Source organism: Zophobas morio, unplaced genomic scaffold, assembly GCF_036711695.1.
Source record: "Zophobas morio isolate AGI-343-1 ecotype UQ-CSIRO unplaced genomic scaffold, CSIRO_AGI_Zmor_V1 ptg000028l, whole genome shotgun sequence".
Classification (NCBI taxonomy): Eukaryota; Metazoa; Arthropoda; class Insecta; order Coleoptera; family Tenebrionidae; genus Zophobas; species Zophobas morio.
Genome location: NW_026972133.1, coordinates 326,571 through 348,593, shown reverse-complemented (window position 1 = coordinate 348,593; position 22,023 = coordinate 326,571). Strand labels below are relative to the sequence as shown.

Genomic DNA, 22,023 nt, shown 5'->3' with positions numbered 1-22,023 from the left:
CCGAAAAATTGAAGGAACGAATAATTGAAAATTTTGGAAGTCGAGAAATTGTAAAAAATTGAAAAATCAGAAATAAAAAGCGAAAAATTACAAAATGAAAACTTGAAAAATCTTAAGAATCAAAAAAGAAAAATTCGAAAATCTAAAACTTAAAAATCGAAAAACTGAAAAATCGACAAATCGAAACCCCAGAATTTAAAAAAATTGAAAAATCGGATAACTGAAAAATCCAAAACATCGAAAAATTGGAAAATCGAAAGAAACAACAAAAATTAAGGAAATGATAAAACAAAAAATTGTGATATAAAACCGAGAAAATGAAAAATAAAAAATCAGGAAAATGCAAAATAAAAATCGGGGAGTTGAATAATTGAGGGGACGGAAAATTGAAAAAGGGCACAATTAAAAATCGAGAATGTGAAAAATGGAAAAATGAGAAATTGTAATATTGAAAAATTGGAAAATTTGGAAGTCGATAAATTGTAAAATTGAAAAATCAAAAATAAAAAAAACGAAAAAGTGTATAATAAAAACTTGAAAAATGTACAAAGTGAAAATCAAACTTGAAAATTTGAAAAAAAATTGCTAAAAACCTGAAAGTTTGAAAAATTCAATAAAGGAAAAATTGTAAAATCGAAAGAAACAACAAAAAAGAAAGGAAATCAAAACAAGGAAAATTGTGAAATAAAATCGAAAAAATTGAAAATTAAAAAATCAGGAAAATGAAAAATAAAAATCGGAAACAAAAACTTGGAAAAGGGAAAAATTAAAAATTGAGAAACTGAAAAATCGAAAAATGAAAATCTGTAATACTGAAAAATTGCCAAATTGAAAAACTGATGCAAACCGAAAAATTGAAGGAACGAAAAATTGAAAATTTTGGAAGTCGAGAAATTGTAAAATTGAAAAATCAAAAATAAAAAACGAAAAGTTACAAAATGAAAACTTGAAAAATCTTAAGAATCGAAAAAGTGAAAAATCAAAAAAAAAGAAATATGTATTATGAAATAGAAATATTCAAAATTAAAGAAATTGGAAAATCGGAAGGCTGGAAATCCAAAAACTGCAAAGTGAAAAATTTAAAATTGAAAAATGGATGAAGTGAAAATTCAAAGCCTGAAAATTTGAAAAATTGAACAAATGGAAAATTGTAAAATTGAAACAAAAACATACAAAATAAAAGAAATGAAAAAACGGACAATTGTGATATAAACGAGAAAATAAAAATTAAAAATTCGCCACACTGAAAAATAAAAATCGGGGACATGAAAAATTGTGGAAACGAAAATTGAGAAACTGAAAATTCGAAAAATTGAAGAAACGAAAAATTGAAAAATCGAAAGAAACAACAAATAATAAAGGAAATCAAAAAAAGGAAAATTGTGATATAAAATCGAAAAAGCGAAAATTAAAAAATTGGGAAAATGAAAAATAAAGATCGGAAACAAAAAATTGGAAAAGGGAAAAATTAAAAATTAATACTCTGAGAAATCAAAAAATGAAAATCTGTAATATTGAAAAATTGCCAAATGGAAAAACTGATGCAAACCGAAAAATTGAAGCAACGAAAAATTGAAAATTTTGGAAGTCGAGAAATTGTAAAATTGAAAAATCAAAAATAAAAAACGAATAATTACAAAATGAAAACTTGAAAAATCTTAAGAATCGGAAAAGTGAAAAATAAAAAAAAAAAGAAATTTGTATCATGAAATAGAAATATTTAAAATTAAAGAAATTGGAAAATCGGAAGACTGGAAATCCAAAATCTGCAAAGTGAAAAATTTAAAAATGAAAAATGGATGAACTGAAAATTCAAAGCCTGAAAATTTGAAAAATTGAACAAATAAAAAATTGTAAAATCGAAAAAAAAACTCAGAAAATGTAGGAAATGAAAAAACGGACAATTGTGATATAAATCGAGGAAATAAAAATCTGGAACATGAAAAATTGTGGAAATGAAAAATTGAGAAACTGAAAATTCGAAAACTTAAAGAAACGAAAAATTGAAAAATCGAAAGAAACAACAAAAAATAAAGGAATTGAAAAAATGAAAATTTGTGACATAAAATCGAGAAAATGAAAATTAGAAAAATCGGGGAAATGAAAAATAAAAATCGAGAACTTGAAAATTTGAGGAAACGAAAAATTGAAAATGACAAAAATTAAAAATTGAGAATGTGAAAAATCGAAAAATGAGAAACTAATATCGAAAAATTGCAAAATTAAAAAATTGCTAATTGAAAAATTGAAAAATTTAGAAGTCAAGAAACTGTAAACTTGAAAAATCAAAAATAAAAAAACGAAAAAGTGTATGATGAAAACTTGAAAAATGTCAAAAGTGAAAATCAAACATGAAAATTTGAAGAAACGAAAATTTGAAAAATCGAAAGATTAAAAATTGAAAAACTTAAAATTCGAAAAAGTGAAAAAAAAAAGAAATATGTATTGTAAAATCAAAATATTGAAAATTAAAGAAATTGAAAAATTGGAAGACTGGAAATCCAAAAACTGCAAATTGAAAAATTTTAAAGGTGGAAAATCATGGAATTGAAAAGTGAAAGCCTGAAAATTTGTTGTAGACACTTCTTTTTTAATTTTTTTCGCACTACAAAGTGTACGTTGTAACAGCAGTGTAAATGTCGTCATTTTAGTTTTTTTTTTTGCACAGAAAACAAAACTGAAAATCAAATTTTAATATAAGGGGGACAAAATATGTCTAATAAGGATTGTTAAGAAAAAAATATCGCCCTAAGTCAATTTCTCTCCTTTTTACAGTACATTTCAAATGGGATGAAAAGTGTCCGAGTGATACCGCCTTAAGCGGTTTCGTCCTAAGTAGCGCGATTTTTGCGCGTCAATTGTTATTCCGCTTTCGCTCTGAAAAGAAGAAACTTCCAATATCTGGTTAATTCTTCCCCGTATCTATTCAAATCACGCGACTGACAAAACATGTGACTGAAAGCTTTTTCAGATTACGAAAGCGACTAAATCTCCTGAAAAGGTGGCAGCTCTATACCGGTGTCGTGTATAAATTCCAAATCTGAGCTGCTGAATAAATAGAAAACGTTCCCGGAGCGTCGTTCGGCATTCCGAAAAATCGACGCCAATATGTGTTTCTTTACAAATGTGGATTATAATCCCTGTTTAGAAATAAATCACTTACGGTCTCTATGGCTTTCTCCAACCGGAAGATCTCCTCTTGGAGGAGATGGAGGGTCCCGGTTTTACCTCGATGTCTTGCGAATGCCGCAGCACAAGCGCTGTGTATGCTGTTCACCCAGTTCTCCAACTCCACCTTTAAAATAACAAAAAAATTAAAAATCCAGCGCGTTAAATATTGATAGAGTGACGCTAAAGCGACACTCAGGCCAATTATAAATGGAACGTACGACGCGTCGTCTACCCAGGGGCGCTCTTTAAACAAAGGGAAATTACAAAGGGTTTCAATGCAAAACATGCCTTTTTGAGGTAATGCAGTCTCTTGGGCGAAGCCGAAAAACACCTCGCAGATGAATATTCATAAACTTTTTCGCGATTATTATTTATTCTAATTATCTTTCCTTGCGGTCCCCAGACTGCCATAAATCTCGCAATTAAGCAGAAAATCGAGTTAGGAGCGAACGCCACGTGTCGAACATCTTTACCGATTCCTTTGTTGTCTTAAACAATTATCTACGGCACAAACAGTCTCATTTCGGTTTCGTTTGTCTATACACTTCACAATCGCGAGGTTATGTGAACAGCGCGGGATGGGAGGACTGCCTTTGTGCTTTTGACATTTTCAGATATATTATTGCGTAAATAAATTATCTGGAGGAACGCCCTCGTCTGAAACCACTTCTCTGGGGGACTTTTATTCTTCTGGGAACGCTCTTGTGTGGAGGAGTTGGCGTATTGTTTAATGTTGGATGCACACGAGATGAGAAGTTTCGATGTCTGTAGCGTTGCAATATTGATGGCTATTCTTTTGCTGCCCAACTTTTCCAGCGAATCCATTAATACTAGTCGGATTTTCGCAAGTTTCGAGAGAAAGTGCGGTGCTCTTAACGTCAAGTACAGATTTAGGGAGGAGACTGGGCGGGGGTAGCGGATTTCGGTGTTTATGTGTCACTAAAAACCGTAGTACGACAACAAAATTGAAAATAGTTTGAAAAAATTCTTGTACAAGAAACTCAGTTTTCTGATTTTTGAAGAAGTTGTTACATGAATCTTACACATTATATTCGTGCTAAAATTTCATAGTACTTGTATATCGATTTTTTTTTTATTTTTCATATTTTAAAAATTGTGTTTTTTGTTTCTTTATCAGGTCATAATACAACAACTATTGAAAATTTTATCATAACTATAATGTAATCGAATACTACTGACTCTAACTTTTGTTATACTACTAGTATTTTTTAATTTCCACAAAAAAATCTGTCTTTGTCACTTGTGCAAAAGGTGTATTGAAGTTTTTAAAGTCGATCAGTGGCAGTTGAATGAAATGAAATCTAAAATTGACAGTCTTTGTCCATTTTAGATTTCATTTTTTTGAAAATCACTACCATTTTTTCGAAATCACCAATAGAAATGTCAATCTTTCGAATTTTTAAAAAATTTGGATTTCAAACAGAATATTTTGAAATTTTCGACTTGTCACCCACACACACCCTATATTTTTGGAAGTCGCACGCTACGATCAATACGCGAGTATTTTTGTGGATTATTAGTGCATTTTTCCAAAAAGGTCAATTTATCAATAGTTTTTTTGCAAATTTTCATTTTTCGACCAGTTTCGAAAATTGGCAAAAGATTTTTAGTTGCAGATTCCCACCTATAGAAGTTATTTCCGGCTCCTACCATGTTTTTAGAATCGCCAATTGAAATATGTTAATTTTCTGGATTTTTCAAAAATTTCGAAATTCTCACCCCTCATCCATAAACAGTCTATATTTTTGGAACCAGCACGTCACGATCTATAACTCAGAATTTTTTGTGGATTTTTATTCAACTTTTCCAAAAAAGTCAATTTTTCAATAGTCTCCCCTATGGAAATTTTCGATGATTTTTCGACTAGTTTCGAAAATTGCCTAAAGAGTTTTTTTGAAGATTTACACCTACAAAAGTTAATTGCAGCTTATTTTTTTTGAAAATTCGTACAAGTTTCCAGAATCGTCAACTGAAATATGTCAATTTTTCGGATTTTTTAAAAATTTAGATTTCAAACCGAATTTTCGAAATTCTCGGCCCGTCCCCATAAACATTCTATATTTTTGGAACCAGCACGTCACAATCTATATTTCAGAATTTTTTGTGGATTTTTAGTTAATTTTTCAATACTATGAAGATTTTCGATAATTTTTTTTCGAAACTTGGCTTAAGATTATTTTTGCAAATTTACAGCTACAAAACTTACTTTCTACTTAATTTTGTTGAAAATTCCTACCATTTTCCAAAATCGTCAACTGAAATATGTCAATTTTTCGGATTTTTTTAAAATTTAGATTTCAAATCGAAATTTCGAAATTCTCGACCCGTCCCCATAAGCACTTTATATTTTTGGAATCAGCACGTCACGATCTATAACTTGGGATTTTTTGTGGACTTTTAGTCAACTTTTCAAAAAAAGTCAGTTTTTCAATAGTCTCCCCTATGGAAATTTTCGATGATTTCTCGACCAGTTTCGAAAATTGCTTAAAGACTTTTTTTGCAGATCTACACCTACGAAAGTTATTTGTATCTTATTTTTTTGAAAATTCCGACGATTTCCAGAATCGTCAACTGAAAAATGTCAATTTTTCGGATTTTTTAAAATTTAGATTTCAAACCAAAATTTCGAAATTCTCGGCCCGGACCCATAAATACTCTATATTTTTGGAATCACCACGTCACAATCTATATTTCAGAATTTTTTGTGGACTTTTAGTCAACTTTTCCAAAAAAGTAAATTTTTCAATACTCTCCCCTTTCGAGATTTTCTATCATTTTTCGACCAGTTTTGAAAATTGGCAAAAAACTATTTTTGCAAATTTACACTTACAAAAGTTATTTTCACTTATACTCTCCCCTTTTGAGATCTTCGATCATTTTTCGACCAGTTTCGAAAATTGGCTAAAGACTTTTTTTGCAGATTTACACCTACAAAAGTTATTTTCACTTATTTTTTTTTTTGAAAATTCCTACCATTTTCCAGAATCGTCAACTGAAATCTGTCCACTTTTCGAATTTTTCTAAAATTTACATTTCAAAACAAAATTTTGAAATTTTCGACCTGTCCCCACAAGCACTCTATATTTTTGGAACCAGCACGTTACGATCTATAACTCAGATTTTTTTGTAGATTTTTAGTCAACTTTTCCAAAAAACTCAATTTTTTATTACTCCCCCCTTTGGAGATTTTCCATAATTTTTCATCGAGTTTCGAAAATTGGCTAAAGACCTTTTTTTGCAGATTTACACGTACAAAAGTTGTTTTCAGCTTAATTTTTCTGAAAATCCCTGCCATTTTTCCGGAATCGCCAATTAAAATATCTTTTTTACGGATTTTTCAAAAATTTGGTTTTCAAACCGAATATTTTGAAATTCTCGGCCCATCACCCATTAACAACGTTTATTTTGAAATTATCGACCCATTACCACCCATAAACACTATATGTTTTTGGAAGCAACGCGTCAAGATCAATTTATTAGAATTTACACCTACAAAACTTATTTTCTACTTAATTTTGTTGAAAATTCCTACCATTTTCCAAAATCGTCAACTGAAATATGTCAATTTTTCGGATTTTTTAAAAATTTAGATTTTAAACCGAAATTTCGAAATTCTCGATCCGTCACCCATAAACACTCTATATTTTTAGAACCAACACTTTACGATCTATATCTCCGAATTGTTTGTGGATTTTTAGTCCACTTTTCCAAAAAAGTCAGTTTTTCAATACTCTCCTTGGAGATTTTCAATCATTTTTCGACCATTTTCGAATTTGGCTAAAGATTTTTTTTGCAGATTAAGTTTTTTGAAAATCCCTATCATTTTTCCAGAATCGCCAATTGAAAGGTCAATTTTTTTGATTTTTCAAAAATTCGAATTTCAAACAGAATATTTTGAAATTTTGGAGCTCTCACCCTATATTATTGGAAGCCGCAAGTCACGATCAATATACGAGCAGTTTTGGGGATTATTGGTGAATTTTTCCAAAAATGTCAATTTATCAATAGTCTCCCCTTTGGAAATTTTCGATCATTTTTCGGCCAGTTTCGAAGATTCGCTAAAGACTTTTTGTTGCAGATTTTTGCACAAGATAATTTCAGCAAATTTTTTTTTAAAATTCCTATCATTTTTCCGGAATCACCAATTGAAATGTCAATTTTTCGGATTTTTCAAAAATTTGGATTTCAAACCGAATATTTTGAAATTCTCGACCCGTTACCCATAAACACCCTACATTTTTGGAAGCAACACGTCAAGATCAATATTCCAGAATATTTTTGTTGATTTTTAGTCAACTTTTCTAAAAAGATCAATTAGAATTTTTGTTGATTTTTAGTCAACTTTTCCAAAAAGATCAATTTTTCAATCCTTTGGAAATTTTCAATCATTATTCAACAAAATTTCGAAAATTGTTTAAAAAGTTTTTTTGCAGATTTACACCTACAGAAGTTATTTTTCAGCCAAATTGTTTTGAATATTCATACCATTTTCCAGAATCGGCGACTGAATTTTTTGATTTTTAAAAAATTTCGATTTCAAACCAAAATTTCGAAATTCTCAACCCGTCCCCATAAACACTCTATATTCTTGGAACCAGTACGTCACAATCTATATTTCAGAATTTTTGTGGATTTTTACTCAACGTTTCCAAAAAAATCAATTTTTCAATAGGCTCCCCTATAGAAATTTTCGGATTTTTTAAAAGTTTGGATATCAAATCTAATAGTTCGAAATTTTTGATCCGGTTTTCATGAACACTTTATAATTTTGAACTAGCACGTCACGATATATATTCCAGATTTTTTGTGGATTTTTAGTTAACTTTTCCAAAAAGTTCAATATTTCAATTTGGAAATTTGCGATAATTTTCAACACTTCTTCAAAATTAGCGAAAGAGTTTTTTGTTGACATCCATCTAATAGGTAATTTTCGGTTAATTTTTTTGAAAATTTCTACCATTTTTCCAAAATCACCGTTGAAATATTTGTCAATTTTTCGGATTTTTCAAAAATTTTAAACCGAAATTTCGAAATTCTCCACCCATCCCCATAAAAACTCTATATTCTTGGAACCAACACGTCACAGTCTATATTTCAGAATTGTTTGTGGATTTTTAGTCAACTTTTCCAAAAAAGTCAATTTTTCAATAGTCTCCCCTATGGAAATTTTCGATCATTTTTCGACCTGTTTCGAAAATTAACTAAAGACTTTTTTTTGCAGATTTACACCTACAAAAGTTATTTGCAGTTTATTTTTTTTTAATCCTACCATTTTTACAGAATCGCTAATTGAAATATGTGAACTTTTCAGATTTTTGAAAAATTTAGATTTTAAACCGAAATTTTGAAATTCTTTAACGTCCCCACAAACACGCTATATTTTTGAAACCAGCACGTCACAGTCTATATTTCAGATTTTTTTGTGGATTTTTAGTCAACTTTTTCAAAAAGTCAATTTTTCAATAGTCTCCCCAATAGAAATTTTCGAAAATTGGCTGAAGACTTTTTTTGCAGATTTGGGGAATTTCGAGAATTTCGAGAATTTCGCGAACATTGAGAATTTTGAAAATTTTAGGTTACCTTTATGGAAAATTGGCTGAGCCATTCTTAATTTAACTATATCTAATTTTGAGAAACATTAAGAGTATTAAAATTACTAAAAACATTGAGAACTTCAAAGTATTTAAGAATTTTAGGAACTTTGAGATTTTTAAGCTCAGAAATTTACAAAAATTTCGGGAGGTTTGAGAAATTTAAGACCTTGGACAACTTCGAAAATTTCTAGAATTTCGCGAATATTGAGAATTTTGGAAATTTTGATCATTTCAAAAATTTAAAAACTTCGAAAACTTTAAAAACTTTAAGAACTTTGAGAATTTGAGAACTGTAAAGATCAAGTACAAAAATCTTTAAGAAATTTAAGAACTTGGAAACTGCGAGAAATTCGAGGATTTGGAGAAATAAAATAATTTAAAAAACTTTGAAAACTTGAAAAACACTAAAAGAAGTTTAAGGAGAACTTTGACAAATTTTACAACTTTCAAAAATTTCAGTATTTTGAGACCTTTGGGAACTTTGAGAATTTTAATATCTTTGTGAACTTCAAAACTTCAAAACTTGAAGGCCTTTAAGAACTTCAAGGAGTTCAATAAAATTTGAAGCATTTAAAAATTTTGACAACTTTGAGAACTTTTTTTTTGAGAATCTTGATCATTTTAAAAATTTTAAAAAATTTGAAAATTTCGAAAACTTTGGAAAAGTTTAAAAGGGCTTTGAGGAGTGCAAGAAGTGTAAATACTTTATGACATTTGAGAACTTCAAAAACATTAAAAACTTGAAAATTTTGTGAAGTTGAAAATCCTTAAAAAAATAATAATGTACTTTTTGTGTAAAAACTTTAAGAGTATTAAAATTATTAAAAACATTGAGAACTTTAAAATATTTAAGAATTTTAGAAACTTTGAGATTTTTAAGAAGCTCAGGAATTTACAAAAACTTCTGGAGGTTTGAGAAATTTAAGACCTTGGAGAACTTCGAAAATTTCTAGAATTTTTTGAAAATTTTGATCATTTCAAAAATTTAAAGACTTCTAAAATTTTGTAGAATTTTAAAGAGTTTGAACAGTATAGGAACATCTGTAAGAACTTTAGTTTGAGAAATTTGAGAATTTCTGAAACTTGGATAACTTTGTATGAATTTCGAGGCCTTTAAGAACTTAAAATCTTCAATAACTCTAAGAACTATGTGTACTTAAGAAATCTAAAACAACTATTAACTATCAAATTTTTAAGAAATTTTGAAATTTTAAAAAATTTAAGAATTTAGTAACTTGCAGGAGTCTACCATTTTCCGGAATCACCAATTGAAATGTCAATTTTTCGGATTTTTCAAAAATTTGGATTTCAAATTGAATATTTTGAAATTTTCGACCCCCTCTAGTTTTGGAAGCAACACGTCAAGATCAATATACTAGAATTTTTATTGATCTTTAGTCAACTTTTCCAAAAAGCTCAGTTTGTCACTCCTTTGGAAATTTTCAACCATTTTTCAACCAGTTTCGAAAATTGTTTAAAGAGTTTTTTTGCAGATTTCCACCTACAGAAGTCATTTCCCGCTTCATGTTTTTTTTGAAAACTCCTACCATTGAAATATGACAATTTTCAAGATATGTATCTCAGATTTTTTGTGGATTTTCAGTCAACTTTTCCAAAAAGTTCAGCTTTTCAATTTTGAAATTGAGCATTTTTGACTACTTTTAGAAAATAGAAAATTCAGGAAAATCTACTTCAAATTCTGGCATGATTCAAGAAATAATTCGATTTAGGATGAAATTTCAGTATAAAAAACATGTAGATTGACAAAAACTTCAAAAATCTGTACATTTTTGATAACTGACAGCAACACTAATAAACTATTAGTATTATCATTAGCTCTAAAAAATTTATGTGTGGCGATAAATAGACGATAAAGACCTGAAATGGCAAGCCCGAGATAATTTTTAGTGTGCTGGAACGACGATATTAAAATCACACCGATTTTATCACCACCAGGTTTCGCTACGTCTTCTGGATGCTGATTCAGAATTTCGCATTCAAACATCTCAACTTCTGCTTCTGATTTTGACTTCCCGCCTTTCCGCATAAAAATCCCCCGTCTCGTTTCAAATTATCTCCGAGTGCCCCTAAATTACCCCAAATTAATTCAAGATCCCCGCGACTGATAGTCCCCCACTCTGCAGTGGTTGTTAATTTGCGCTTCGATATGCAGCCCCGGTGCATTTTTCAGGAACTAATTTGGAGCCAGCGACCGTGCCTTCATCAAAAACTCCATAATTAGTCCCGGCCAGACTCTCGTTGCGGCAAGACTGATGCAGTATTGATGAGGTCGAAACGTGCTTACCTGACAGGGCGCCTGGAACAAGTAGGCGTCACCGAACGCCGTGCTCAGGCAGAAGATGTAGTCCCGCTTGGGGTGTTCGGGGATGGGTTGCATGATGGCCCCGTCCACGATGATGAGGTGTTTGGGCGCCGCCTCCACCGAGCGGCCCTCGCGCGAATCGCAAGGGTAGAACAGCAGCGTCGTGCCCTTCAAGCACACCCAGTAGCCCTTCCAGCCGCGCTTCCGCGCCAGCTCGATCTGGTGTTTCTTCCTCAGAAGCCATTTCTTCACGCTGAGGAATCTGCAACGGAATCAATTTGACCCTTTTTAGTGCGGGACTTAGTGGGGTTTAGAGGTGTCGGGGCGATTATGCGGATTAAGCACCCTTGTCGCGGAGGCGGCGTGGGCGGGTGAGTTAATACGGGCGATTAGCGGCGTGAACAGGTGTCGCGGAAGTGGACGATATTGAATATTAATTAAGTGGAACGGTTTCAAACCCAGGCCCGTGCGCCTAGGTGGGGCCTGATGGGTCCGTCAACTTGACAAGTTAAGCGCTGCGTATTAAAAGAAATTATGATATTTTTTAGATATAGCGGGACAAACAGAGACTTGAAGGAAAATAAGTGACTGGTTTTGAGAAAGATATGTGTATTTTTTTCATTATACACATTTTTCTTGGTTATTTGAAAAGACATTGCGAAAAGAAGGACATATTCGTGATCCTTAGAAAATTTCTGAAAAGAATGATAACATTGTCTTCTCATTTCGTCAAGTTTAAATTTTTGATAAAAATTGTGGAGGCGCCGGGATAAAAATTTGCTTTAAAATTATTTATTATAAAAATCTGTAGTAACTCCTTTCAGAAATAGTGTGTATTGTAAGAAATTATGACTTTCTTTAGATGTTTTGATATCTAAATTAAATAGCGGGACAAACAGAGACTTGAAGGAAAATAAGTGACGGGTTTTGAGAAAGATATGTGTATTTTTTTCCTTATACAAATATTTTTCTCCTTTATTTGAAAAGACACTGCGAAAAGAAGGATATATTCGTGATCCTTAGAAAATTTCTGAAAAGAATGATAACATTGTCTTCTCATTTCGTCAAGTTTAAATTTTTGATAAAAATTGCGGAGGCGCCGGGATAAAAATTTGCTTTAAAAGTATTTATTACAAAAATCTGTAGTAACTCCTTTCAGAAATAGTGTGTATTGTAAGAAATGATGACTTACTTTAGATGTTTTGATATCTAAATTAAATAGCGGGACAAACAGAGACTTGCAGGAAAATAAGTGACGGGTTTTGAGAAAGATATGTGCATTTTTTTCCTTATACACATATTTTTCTCCGTTATTTGTAAAGACATTGCGAAAAGAAGGACATAGTCGTGATCCTTAGAAATTTTCTGAAATGAATGATAACATTGTGTGCTCATTTCGTCAAGTTTAAATTTTTGATAAAAATGGTGGAGGCGCCGGGATCAAAATTTGCTTTAAAATTATTTATTATAAAAATCTGTAGGAACTCCTTTCAGAAATAGTGTGTTTTGAAAGAAATTATGATTTTCTTTAGATGTTTTGATATCTAAATTAAATAGCGGGACAAACAGAGACTTGAAGGAAAATAAGTGACAGGTTTTGAGAAAGATTTGTGTATTTTTTTCCTTATACACATATTTTTCTTCGTTATTTGAAAAGATATTGCGAAAAGAAGGACATAGTCGTGATCCTTAGAAATTTTCTGAAATGAATGAAAACATTGTGTGCTCATTTCGTCAATTTTAAATTTTTGATAAAAATGGTGGAGGCGCCGGGATCAAAATTTGCTTTAAAATTATTTATTATAAAAATCTGTAGGAACTCCTTTCAGAAATAGTGTGTTTTGAAAGAAATTATGATTTTCTTTAGATGTTTTGATATCTAAATTAAATAGCGGGACGAACAGAGACTTGAAGGAAAATAAGTGACGGGTTTTGAGATAGATATGTGTATTTTTTTCCTTATACACATATTTTTCTCCGTTATTTGAAAAGATATTGCGAAAAGAAGGACATAGTCGTGATCCTTAGAAATTTTCTGAAATGAATGATAACATTGTGTGCTCATTTCGTCAAGTTTAAATTTTTGATAAAAATGGTGGAGGCGCCGGGATAAAAATTTTGCTTAAAATTATTTATTACAAAAATCTCGAGGAACACCTTTAAGAAATAGTGGTTATTGAAAGAAATTATGATTTTCTTTAGAGGTTTTGATATCTAAATTAAATAGCGGGCCAAACAAAGACTTGAGGGAAAATAAGTGACGGGTTTTGAGAAATTTATTTTTTTCCTTATACACATATTTTTCTCCGTTATTTGAGAAGACATTGCGAAAAGAAGGACATATTCGTGATCCTTAGTATATATTGAAAGAAATTATGATTTTCTTTGGAGATTTTGATGTCTAAATTAAATAGCGGGACAAACAGAGACTTGAAGGAAAATAAGTGACGGGTTTTGAGAAAGATATGTGTATTTTTTTCCTTATACACATATTTTTCTCCGTTATTTGAAAAGACATTGCGAAAAGAAGGACATATTCGTGATCCTTAGTATATATTGAAAGAAATTATGATTTTCTTTGGAGATTTTGATGTCTAAATTAAATAGCGGGACAAACAGAGACTTGAAGGAAAATAAGTGACGGGTTTTGAGAAAGATATGTGTATTTTTTTCCTTATACACATATTTTTCTCCGTTATTTGAAAAGATATTGCGAAAAGAAGGACATAGTCGTGATCCTTAGAAATTTTCTGAAATGAATGATAACATTGTGTGCTCATTTCGTCAAGTTTAAATTTTTGATAAAAATGGTGGAGGCGCCGGGATAAAAATTTTGCTTAAAATTATTTATTACAAAAATCTCGAGGAACACCTTTAAGAAATAGTGGTTATTGAAAGAAATTATGATTTTCTTTAGAGGTTTTGATATCTAAATTAAATAGCGGGCCAAACAAAGACTTGAGGGAAAATAAGTGACGGGTTTTGAGAAATTTATTTTTTTCCTTATACACATATTTTTCTCCGTTATTTGAGAAGACATTGCGAAAAGAAGGACATATTCGTGATCCTTAGTATATATTGAAAGAAATTATGATTTTCTTTGGAGATTTTGATGTCTAAATTAAATAGCGGGACAAACAGAGACTTGAAGGAAAATAAGTGACGGGTTTTGAGAAAGATATGTGTATTTTTTTCCTTATACACATATTTTTCTCCGTTATTTGAAAAGACATTGCGAAAAGAAGGACATATTCGTGATCCTTAGTATATATTGAAAGAAATTATGATTTTCTTTGGAGATTTTGATGTCTAAATTAAATAGCGGGACAAACAGAGACTTGAAGGAAAATAAGTGACGGGTTTTGAGAAAGATATGTGTATTTTTTTCCTTATACACATATTTTTCTCCGTTATTTGAAAAGACATTACGAAAAGAAGGACATATTCGTGATCCTTAGAAAATTTCTGAAAAGAATGATGACATTGTGTGTTCATTTCGTCAAGTTTAAATTTTTGATAAAAATGGTGGAGGCGCCGGGATAAAAATTTATTTTAAAATTATTTATTACAAATATCGGTAGGAGCTTCTTTCAGAAGTAGTGTATATTAAAAGAAATTATAATTTTTTTAAATATTTTGATATTTAAAATAGATAACGGATCACACACCGAATTGAAGGAAAATAAATTACCGGTTTTGTGAAAAATATGGTATTTTTTTCCCTATAAACACATTTTTCTCCGTTATTTGAAAAGACGTTGCGAAAGTAAGGACAGATTCGTGATTCTGAGAAAATTTCTGAAAAGAATGATAACAGTGTGAACTCATTTCGTCAAGTTTATTTTTTGATAGAAATGGTGGAAGCGCCGGGATAAAAATTTATTTTAAAATTATTTATTACAAAAATCTGTAGGAGCTTCTTTCAGAAATAGTGTGTATTACAAGAAATTATAATTTGTTTAAATATTTTGATATTTAAAATAGATAACGGATCACGCACAGAATTGGGGGAAAGTAAATGGACGGTTTTGTGAAAAATATGTATATTTTTTCCTTATAGACACATTTTTCTCCGTTATTTGAGAAGACATTACAAAAATAAGGACAGATTCGTAATCCTGAGAAGATTTCTGAAAAGAATGATAACATTATGAGCTCTTTTCGTCAAGTTTAATATTTTGATAAAAATGGTGGAGGCGCCGGTATAAAATTTATTTTAAAATTATTTATTACAAATATCGGTAGGAGCTTCTTTCAGAAGTAGTGTATATTAAAAGGAATAATAATTTTTTAAAATATTTTGATATTTAAAATAGATAACGGATCACACACCGAATTGAAGGAAAATAAATTACCGGTTTTGTGAAAAATATGGTATTTTTTTCCCTATAAACACTTTTTTCTCCGTTATTTGAAAAAACGTCGCGAAAGTAAGGACAGATTCGTGATTCTGAGAAAATTTCTGAAAAGAATGATAACATTGTGAGCTCATTTCGTCAAAATTAATTTTTTGATAAAAGTGGTGGAAGCGCCGGGATAAAAATTTGTTTTAAAATTATTTATTACAAAAATCTGTAGGAGCTTCTTTCAGGAATAGTGTATATTAAAAGAAATTATAATTTATTTAAAAATTTTGATATTTAAAATAGATAACGGATCACACACAAAATTGAAGGTAAATAAATGACGGGTTTGTGAAAAATATGGAATTTTTTTCCCTATAAACACATTTTTCTCCGTTATTTGAAAAGACATTGCGGAAATAGGGACAGATTGCTGATCCTGAGAAAATTTCTGAAGAGAATGATAACATTGTGAGCTCATTTCGTCAATGTTAAATTTTGATAAAAATGGTGGAGGCGCCGGGATAAACATTTATTTTAAAATTATTTATTACAAGAATCTGTAGGAGCTTCTTACAGAAATAGTGTATATAAAAAAATTATAATTTTTTAAATATTTTTGATATTTAAAATAGATAACGGATCACACACAGAATTGAAGGAAAATAAATGATCGGTTTTGTGAAAAATATGTTACTTTTTCCCTATAACCACGTTTTTCTCCGTTATTTGAAAGGAAATTACGAAAATAAGAACAGATTCGTGATCCTGAGATAATTTCTGAAAAGAATGAAAACATTGTGGGCTCATTTCGTCAAGTTTAATTTTTGATAAAAATGGAGGAGGCGCCGGGATAAAAATTTTCTTTTGACTTACAGTGTTTCCTGATTTTTTTTTATGTAATGCTACTCGACTTTTTTATGTCATTTTTTGGAGAATCGCATTTATATCAATAGACTGATTCACACTGAAAACTTACAGGAACGAATACGTAACGAAATTGTCCAGAAATTTTCATTTACTTGCGACAAAATTTTATTCCGTTCTTTAGTTATCATATGACTTCATCTTGCCAAGTTGCCGACCCGTTCCTGATGGCGTTGTCGCAATTAGCGAAACGTGTTGCGTTTACCCACGCCGGCTTCGATTAAGCGAGCAAATAGCGGTTATTAGAAAACAAAATAAGCAGGATTCTGACAAGAATTTGCCGTGTAAACATACGCATACGACATAATGGGGTGCGTCTTCTACCCTCTTAGCACGTAATGGGGATCTGCGAAGCCGCAAGACCCGCGCCTTGTGTTACGTCGCACAATCGCCGCCTTTGCGGCACATCTTCTTGTGATGTAAGATTAAATTTGGCATCGGCAAATGTCGGCCGTTTGTACTAATGTTTGCTGGCGGCGTCTTTGTCTTTTACACTTTGTAAGAGTTCAAGGTTGGGGGGAAGGAGTTATCTCGGGAACGGGACTGCGGAGGGCCAGCGGACACTCAACGAGATCCTTTTGACAAGGACAAAGCGTTTGGTGACTGAGTGCTTCTTCGTTAAGCTGGTGTACAACGAAAATCACGTTGGTAACAGATAACGGCAACTAATAAACAGAATTCAGAAGGTAAAGTTTTATTAAGGAGTTAGAGTTACGCACGAGGGACAAAAGCAGAAGGCAATCAAAAGCTTCAATTACACCCACCATGAAACCGCTGTGATTAGTTATTGGAGTATGTACACCCACTAACCGTGCTGTATAGAGACAGAGAAACCCTACGACATTTTAATTTCGTGGGAATGTGTGTGGATGTTTCCTGGAAGCTTTAAACACCTACAAAACTCCATTTTAATGTAATTCTGTCTTTTTGTCAACCGCAATAACGCGTCGGTAAAGTCCGTAGTCGTTTTGGAATGATAAAATAGAGAAGAATCAACCACCGGAATTAATTAACCGGGAACAATTTGTGGAAATGAGTGGAGTAATGAGTGGAGGAATGTTTCTGAGACGCTTTTTAACGATTTGTTGTGGTGTAAGAAATTCATTTCTGGGTGCATTTTTTCCTAATAAGTTGTAGGTTTCGACATAGAAGTTATTTTTGGCTTCATTTGTTTGCAAATTTTTACAATTTTTTCAGAATCACGACTGAAATATCGCCAATTTTGGGATTAAAGAAAAAATTAATTTCAATTCGAAAATGTTGCTGCTTTTTTCCTATAGATATTTTTTTAGTAGATTTCGACATCCAGAAGATATTTTCGACTTCGTTTCTTTGAAAATTCCTGTCATTTTTCAGAATCGCACCTCAAATATGGCAATTTTTGGGATTTTAAAAACACTTTAATTTTTGAACCAAATATTTCGAAAATTTTGCTATGAGAACAAAGCACCCAAAATTTTTGAAATTAACACGTCGAGATCTATATTTTAGAATACTTTTGTGGATTTTTAGGGAACCTTTAAAAAAGGGCAATTTTTCAATTTCCCTTAAGAAATTTTTTAGAATTTATCGACCACTATTTAGACCTCCAGAATTTATTTTCGGTTTAATTTTTTTGGAAACTCTTACCGTTGTTCAAGAATTGTCCACTGAATATGTTAATTTTTAGGATGCTTTAGAAATTTGGCTTTTAAACCGAATATTTTGAAAAACATGTTCCGAGACCATAAATACACTATACTTTTGAAATAAGCACGTCGCTATCTATATCCCAGAATTTTATGTGGATTTTTAGTCGACTTTTCCAAAAAGGTAAATTTTTCGATAATTTTTGACCACTTTCGAGATTTTTTCTGCTTCATTTTTTTGAAAATACCTACAATTTTTCCAGAATATATTCGATTTCTAGATTTCGGAATTTATAGGTTATTTTTGGCTTAATTTTCCAGAATTTTAACTGAAATATCGTAATTTTTCGGAGTAAAAAAATTTTCAAATTGAATGTTTAGAAAACCTTGTTCCGGTACCATAAATTTGCTATATTTTTCAAATCAACACATCTAGATCTATATTCCAGAATTTTTTGTAAATTTTTACTCAACTTTTGCAATTTGCATTTTTTCCCCTCCCGAAAATTAGGTAAAGGACAATTTTTGGATACGAGATGACGAAATTTTTGACCGTTTTTTGACCACTTTGAAAAATTGTCCAAAGAAGTTTTTTTTACAGATTTCGATCTCCAGAAGTTATTTTTGGCTAGACGCTATATTTTTCGAATCAGCACGTCGTCATCTATATCCCAGAATTTTTTGTGGATTTTTAGATAACTTTTCCCGAAAGGTCAATTTTTTTTAATTTTCGACTATTTTTCGAGCATTTTCGAAAATTTGCCAAAGAGTTTTTTTGCAGAGTTTCACTCTCAGAAGTTATTTTCAGCTTAATTTTTTTGATAATTCCTAAAATTGTTCCAGAATCGCCAACTAAAATGAGTCAGTTTTGCTCTTCAGATTACAAAAAAAATAATAATAATTTCAAGTCAAATATTTTGAAATCCTCAATTCCGGACTTTAAACACGGTATATTTGTATAATTAGTACGTCGAGATTTATATTCTAGAATTCTTTATGGATTTTTACCCAAATTTTCCAAAAAGTCAGTTTTTCAATGTTCCTCGATTTTCGATCATTTTTCAATTATATTCGAAAATGTGGCAAAAAAATTTTTTCGTAGATTTCGACATTTACGGGTTATTTTCGGCTTCATTTCTTCGCAAATTCCTACCAGTTTTCCAGAATTGCAGACGAAATATTGCAATTTTTGTGAGTAGAAAAATTTCAAACCAAATATTTAGAAAATTTTGTTCAAAAACTATAAATATACTATATTTTTCAAATCAGCATATCCTGATTATAGATTGCAGAATTTTTTGTAAATTTGTAGTCAACTTTTAAAAAAAGAAAAATTTTTCTTTAGAAATTTTCGATCATTTTCGAAAATTAGCTTAGAATTTTTTTTTGTAGAATTAGATATTCAAAGGTAATTTTCGACTTTATTTGTTCACACATGTTGACTATTATCTCACCAGAATCACCAACTGAAAATGTCAATTTTTCAGACTAAAAGAAACTGAATTTCAAACTGAACATTTCGAAATTCTTGACCCGGAACCATAAACGCGCTATATTTTTGGAATCAGCTCGTCGAAATCTACAGCCTAGAATTTTTGTGGATTTTTAGTAAAATTTTCCAAAAAGGTCAATTTTTCAAATTTTCGATCATTTTTCGACCACTTTCGAAACGTTTGTTTAAGTAGATGTCGTGCCGGTGACTTCGGGTTTGTAATTGAGACAAGATTATCTACAACTTGACAATCCTCAGTCGATTGAACCCATTTTAGCCCTTTTTTGGAAAAAATTTGAAAATTCCAAAGTCACTTTTGACGTTAATTTAAATAGATCTCGTAAAGACGTCTGTGGATTCCGAGCTAACGGGAAGATTAGTTACAATTTGACACCAACTTTCTGTCGATTGAACTCATTTTAGCCATTTTTTAGAAAAACTTTGAAAATTCTAAACCCACTTTTCACGTTAATTTAAGTAGATGCCTTAAGGGCAACTATGGATTCCTCATTAGCGGAAGATTATCAACAATTTGACACCACCTCTCAGTCGACTGAATCCATATTAACCATTTTTTTGAAAAAAAATTGAAAATTTTAAGCTCACTTTCACGTTTGGTTAACTGGATGTCGTAACGGGGATTTTGGATTTGTGATTGGCGGAAGATTATCTATAATTTGATACCAACTTTCAATTGATTGAACCCATTTTAACTAATATTCTGAAAAAATTTTGAAAATTGAAAAGTTACTTTTAACGTTTATTTAAATGATATCCTAGCGACGATTTCGAATTCGTATTTAGCTAGTAGATTATCTATAATTTGGTATCAATTCTCAGTCGATTGAACATATTTCAGCCATTTTTTGGAAAAAATTTGAAAATTCCAAAGTCACTTTTGACGTTTATTTAAAGACAAAAAAAATTAAAAATTTTCAGCCCACTTTCCACATTTGTTTAAATAGATGTGATGGCGATTTCGGATTTGTGATTACCTAAATTGCCAAAGAGTTTTTGCGGATCTTCATTTACAGAACTTATTTTCGGGTTAATTTTTTTGAAAATTCCTACGAAGTTTCCAGAATCGCCAACTGAAAGAAGTCAATTCTTTGGATTTTAAAAAAATTTGAATTTCAAGCAGAATATTTTGAAATTGTCGATTTGCGAGTGTAAACACGTTATATTTTTGTAATCAGCACGTCGAGATCTAAATGCTAGAATTTTTTGTGGATTTTTACGTAAATTTTTCAAAAAGATCAGTTTTTCAATCCTCCTCTAGGAAATTTTCGATTATTTTTCGACTAAATTCAAACTGAATATGTAGAAAATCTTGCTCTGGGACCATAAATATGCTACTCATATTTTTCAAATTCCTGAATTTTTTTGTAAATTTATACTCAACTTTTGCAAAAAGGACAATTTTTCCTTTGGAAATTTTCTACCAATTTTCGACCACCTTCGAAAATTAGCAAAAGACATTTTTTTGTAGATTTCGACGTTCAGAAGTTATTTTCGACTTCATTTGTTCACAAATATTTACCATCATATCGGAACCACCAATTGAAAATGTCAATTTTTCAGATTAAAAAAAAAAATAATTAAATTTCAAACTAAAGATTTCGAAATCCTTGACCCGGAGCAACAAAGACGCTATATTTTTGGAATCAGCTCGTCGAAATCTACAGCCTAGAATTTTTGTGGATTTTTAGTAAAATTTTCCAAACAGGTCAATTTTTCAAATTTTCGATCATTTTTCGACCACTTTCGAAACGTTTATTTAAGTAGATGTCGTGACGGTGACTTATGGTTTGTGGTCGGCGGAAAATTGTCTACAATTTGACACCAATTTTCAGTTGATTGAACCCATTTTAGCCATTTTTTGGAAAAAATTTGAAAACTCCAGTCACTTTTGACGTTTATTTAAATAGATGTCGTAAAGACGTCTGTGGATTCTGAACTAACGGGAAGATTACCTACAATTTGACACCAACTCTCTGTCGATTGAACTCGTTTTAGCCTTTTTTTGGAAAAATTTTGAAAATTCCAAACCCACTTTTCACGTTAATTTAAATAGATGCCGTAATGGTAACTATGGATTCCTCATTAGCGGGGAGATTATCAACAATTTGACACTACCTCTCAGTCGACTGAACCCATATTAATCATTTTTTTGGAAAAATTTTTAAAATTTTAAGCTCACTTTCACGTTTAGTTAACTGGATGTCGTGACGGGGATTTTGGATTTGTGATTGGCGGAAGATTATCTATAATTTGATACCAACTTCCAATTGACTGAAACCATTTTAATTATTATTTTGAAAAAATTTTGAAAATTGAAAAGTCACTTTTCATGTCAGATATCGTAGCGACGATTTCGAATTCGTATTTAGCGAGAAGATTATCTATAATTTGGCATCAATTCTCAGTCGATTGAACCTATTTCAGCCATTTTGTGGAAACAATTTAAAAATTCCAGTCACTTTTGACGATTAGTTAAGGAGAAAAAAAAACTGAAAATTTTCAG

At 30.9% G+C, this 22,023-nt stretch overlaps 1 protein-coding gene across 11 annotated transcripts in view; it reads right to left on the bottom strand.

Annotated features, from left to right (window-relative positions):
- The window catches only part of Sif (still life), a 253,253-nt gene that overhangs the window by 46,580 nt on the left and 184,650 nt on the right, over window positions 1–22,023 (bottom strand). For all 11 annotated transcript variants that reach the window (XM_064066373.1, XM_064066374.1, XM_064066375.1 and 8 more), the window contains 2 exons: window positions 11,092–11,371; window positions 3,164–3,295 (listed from right to left, as the gene is read on the bottom strand). In XM_064066373.1, the coding sequence (XP_063922443.1) occupies window positions 3,164–3,295; window positions 11,092–11,371 (412 nt within the window). The remainder of the gene's footprint in view (window positions 1–3,163; window positions 3,296–11,091; window positions 11,372–22,023) is intronic.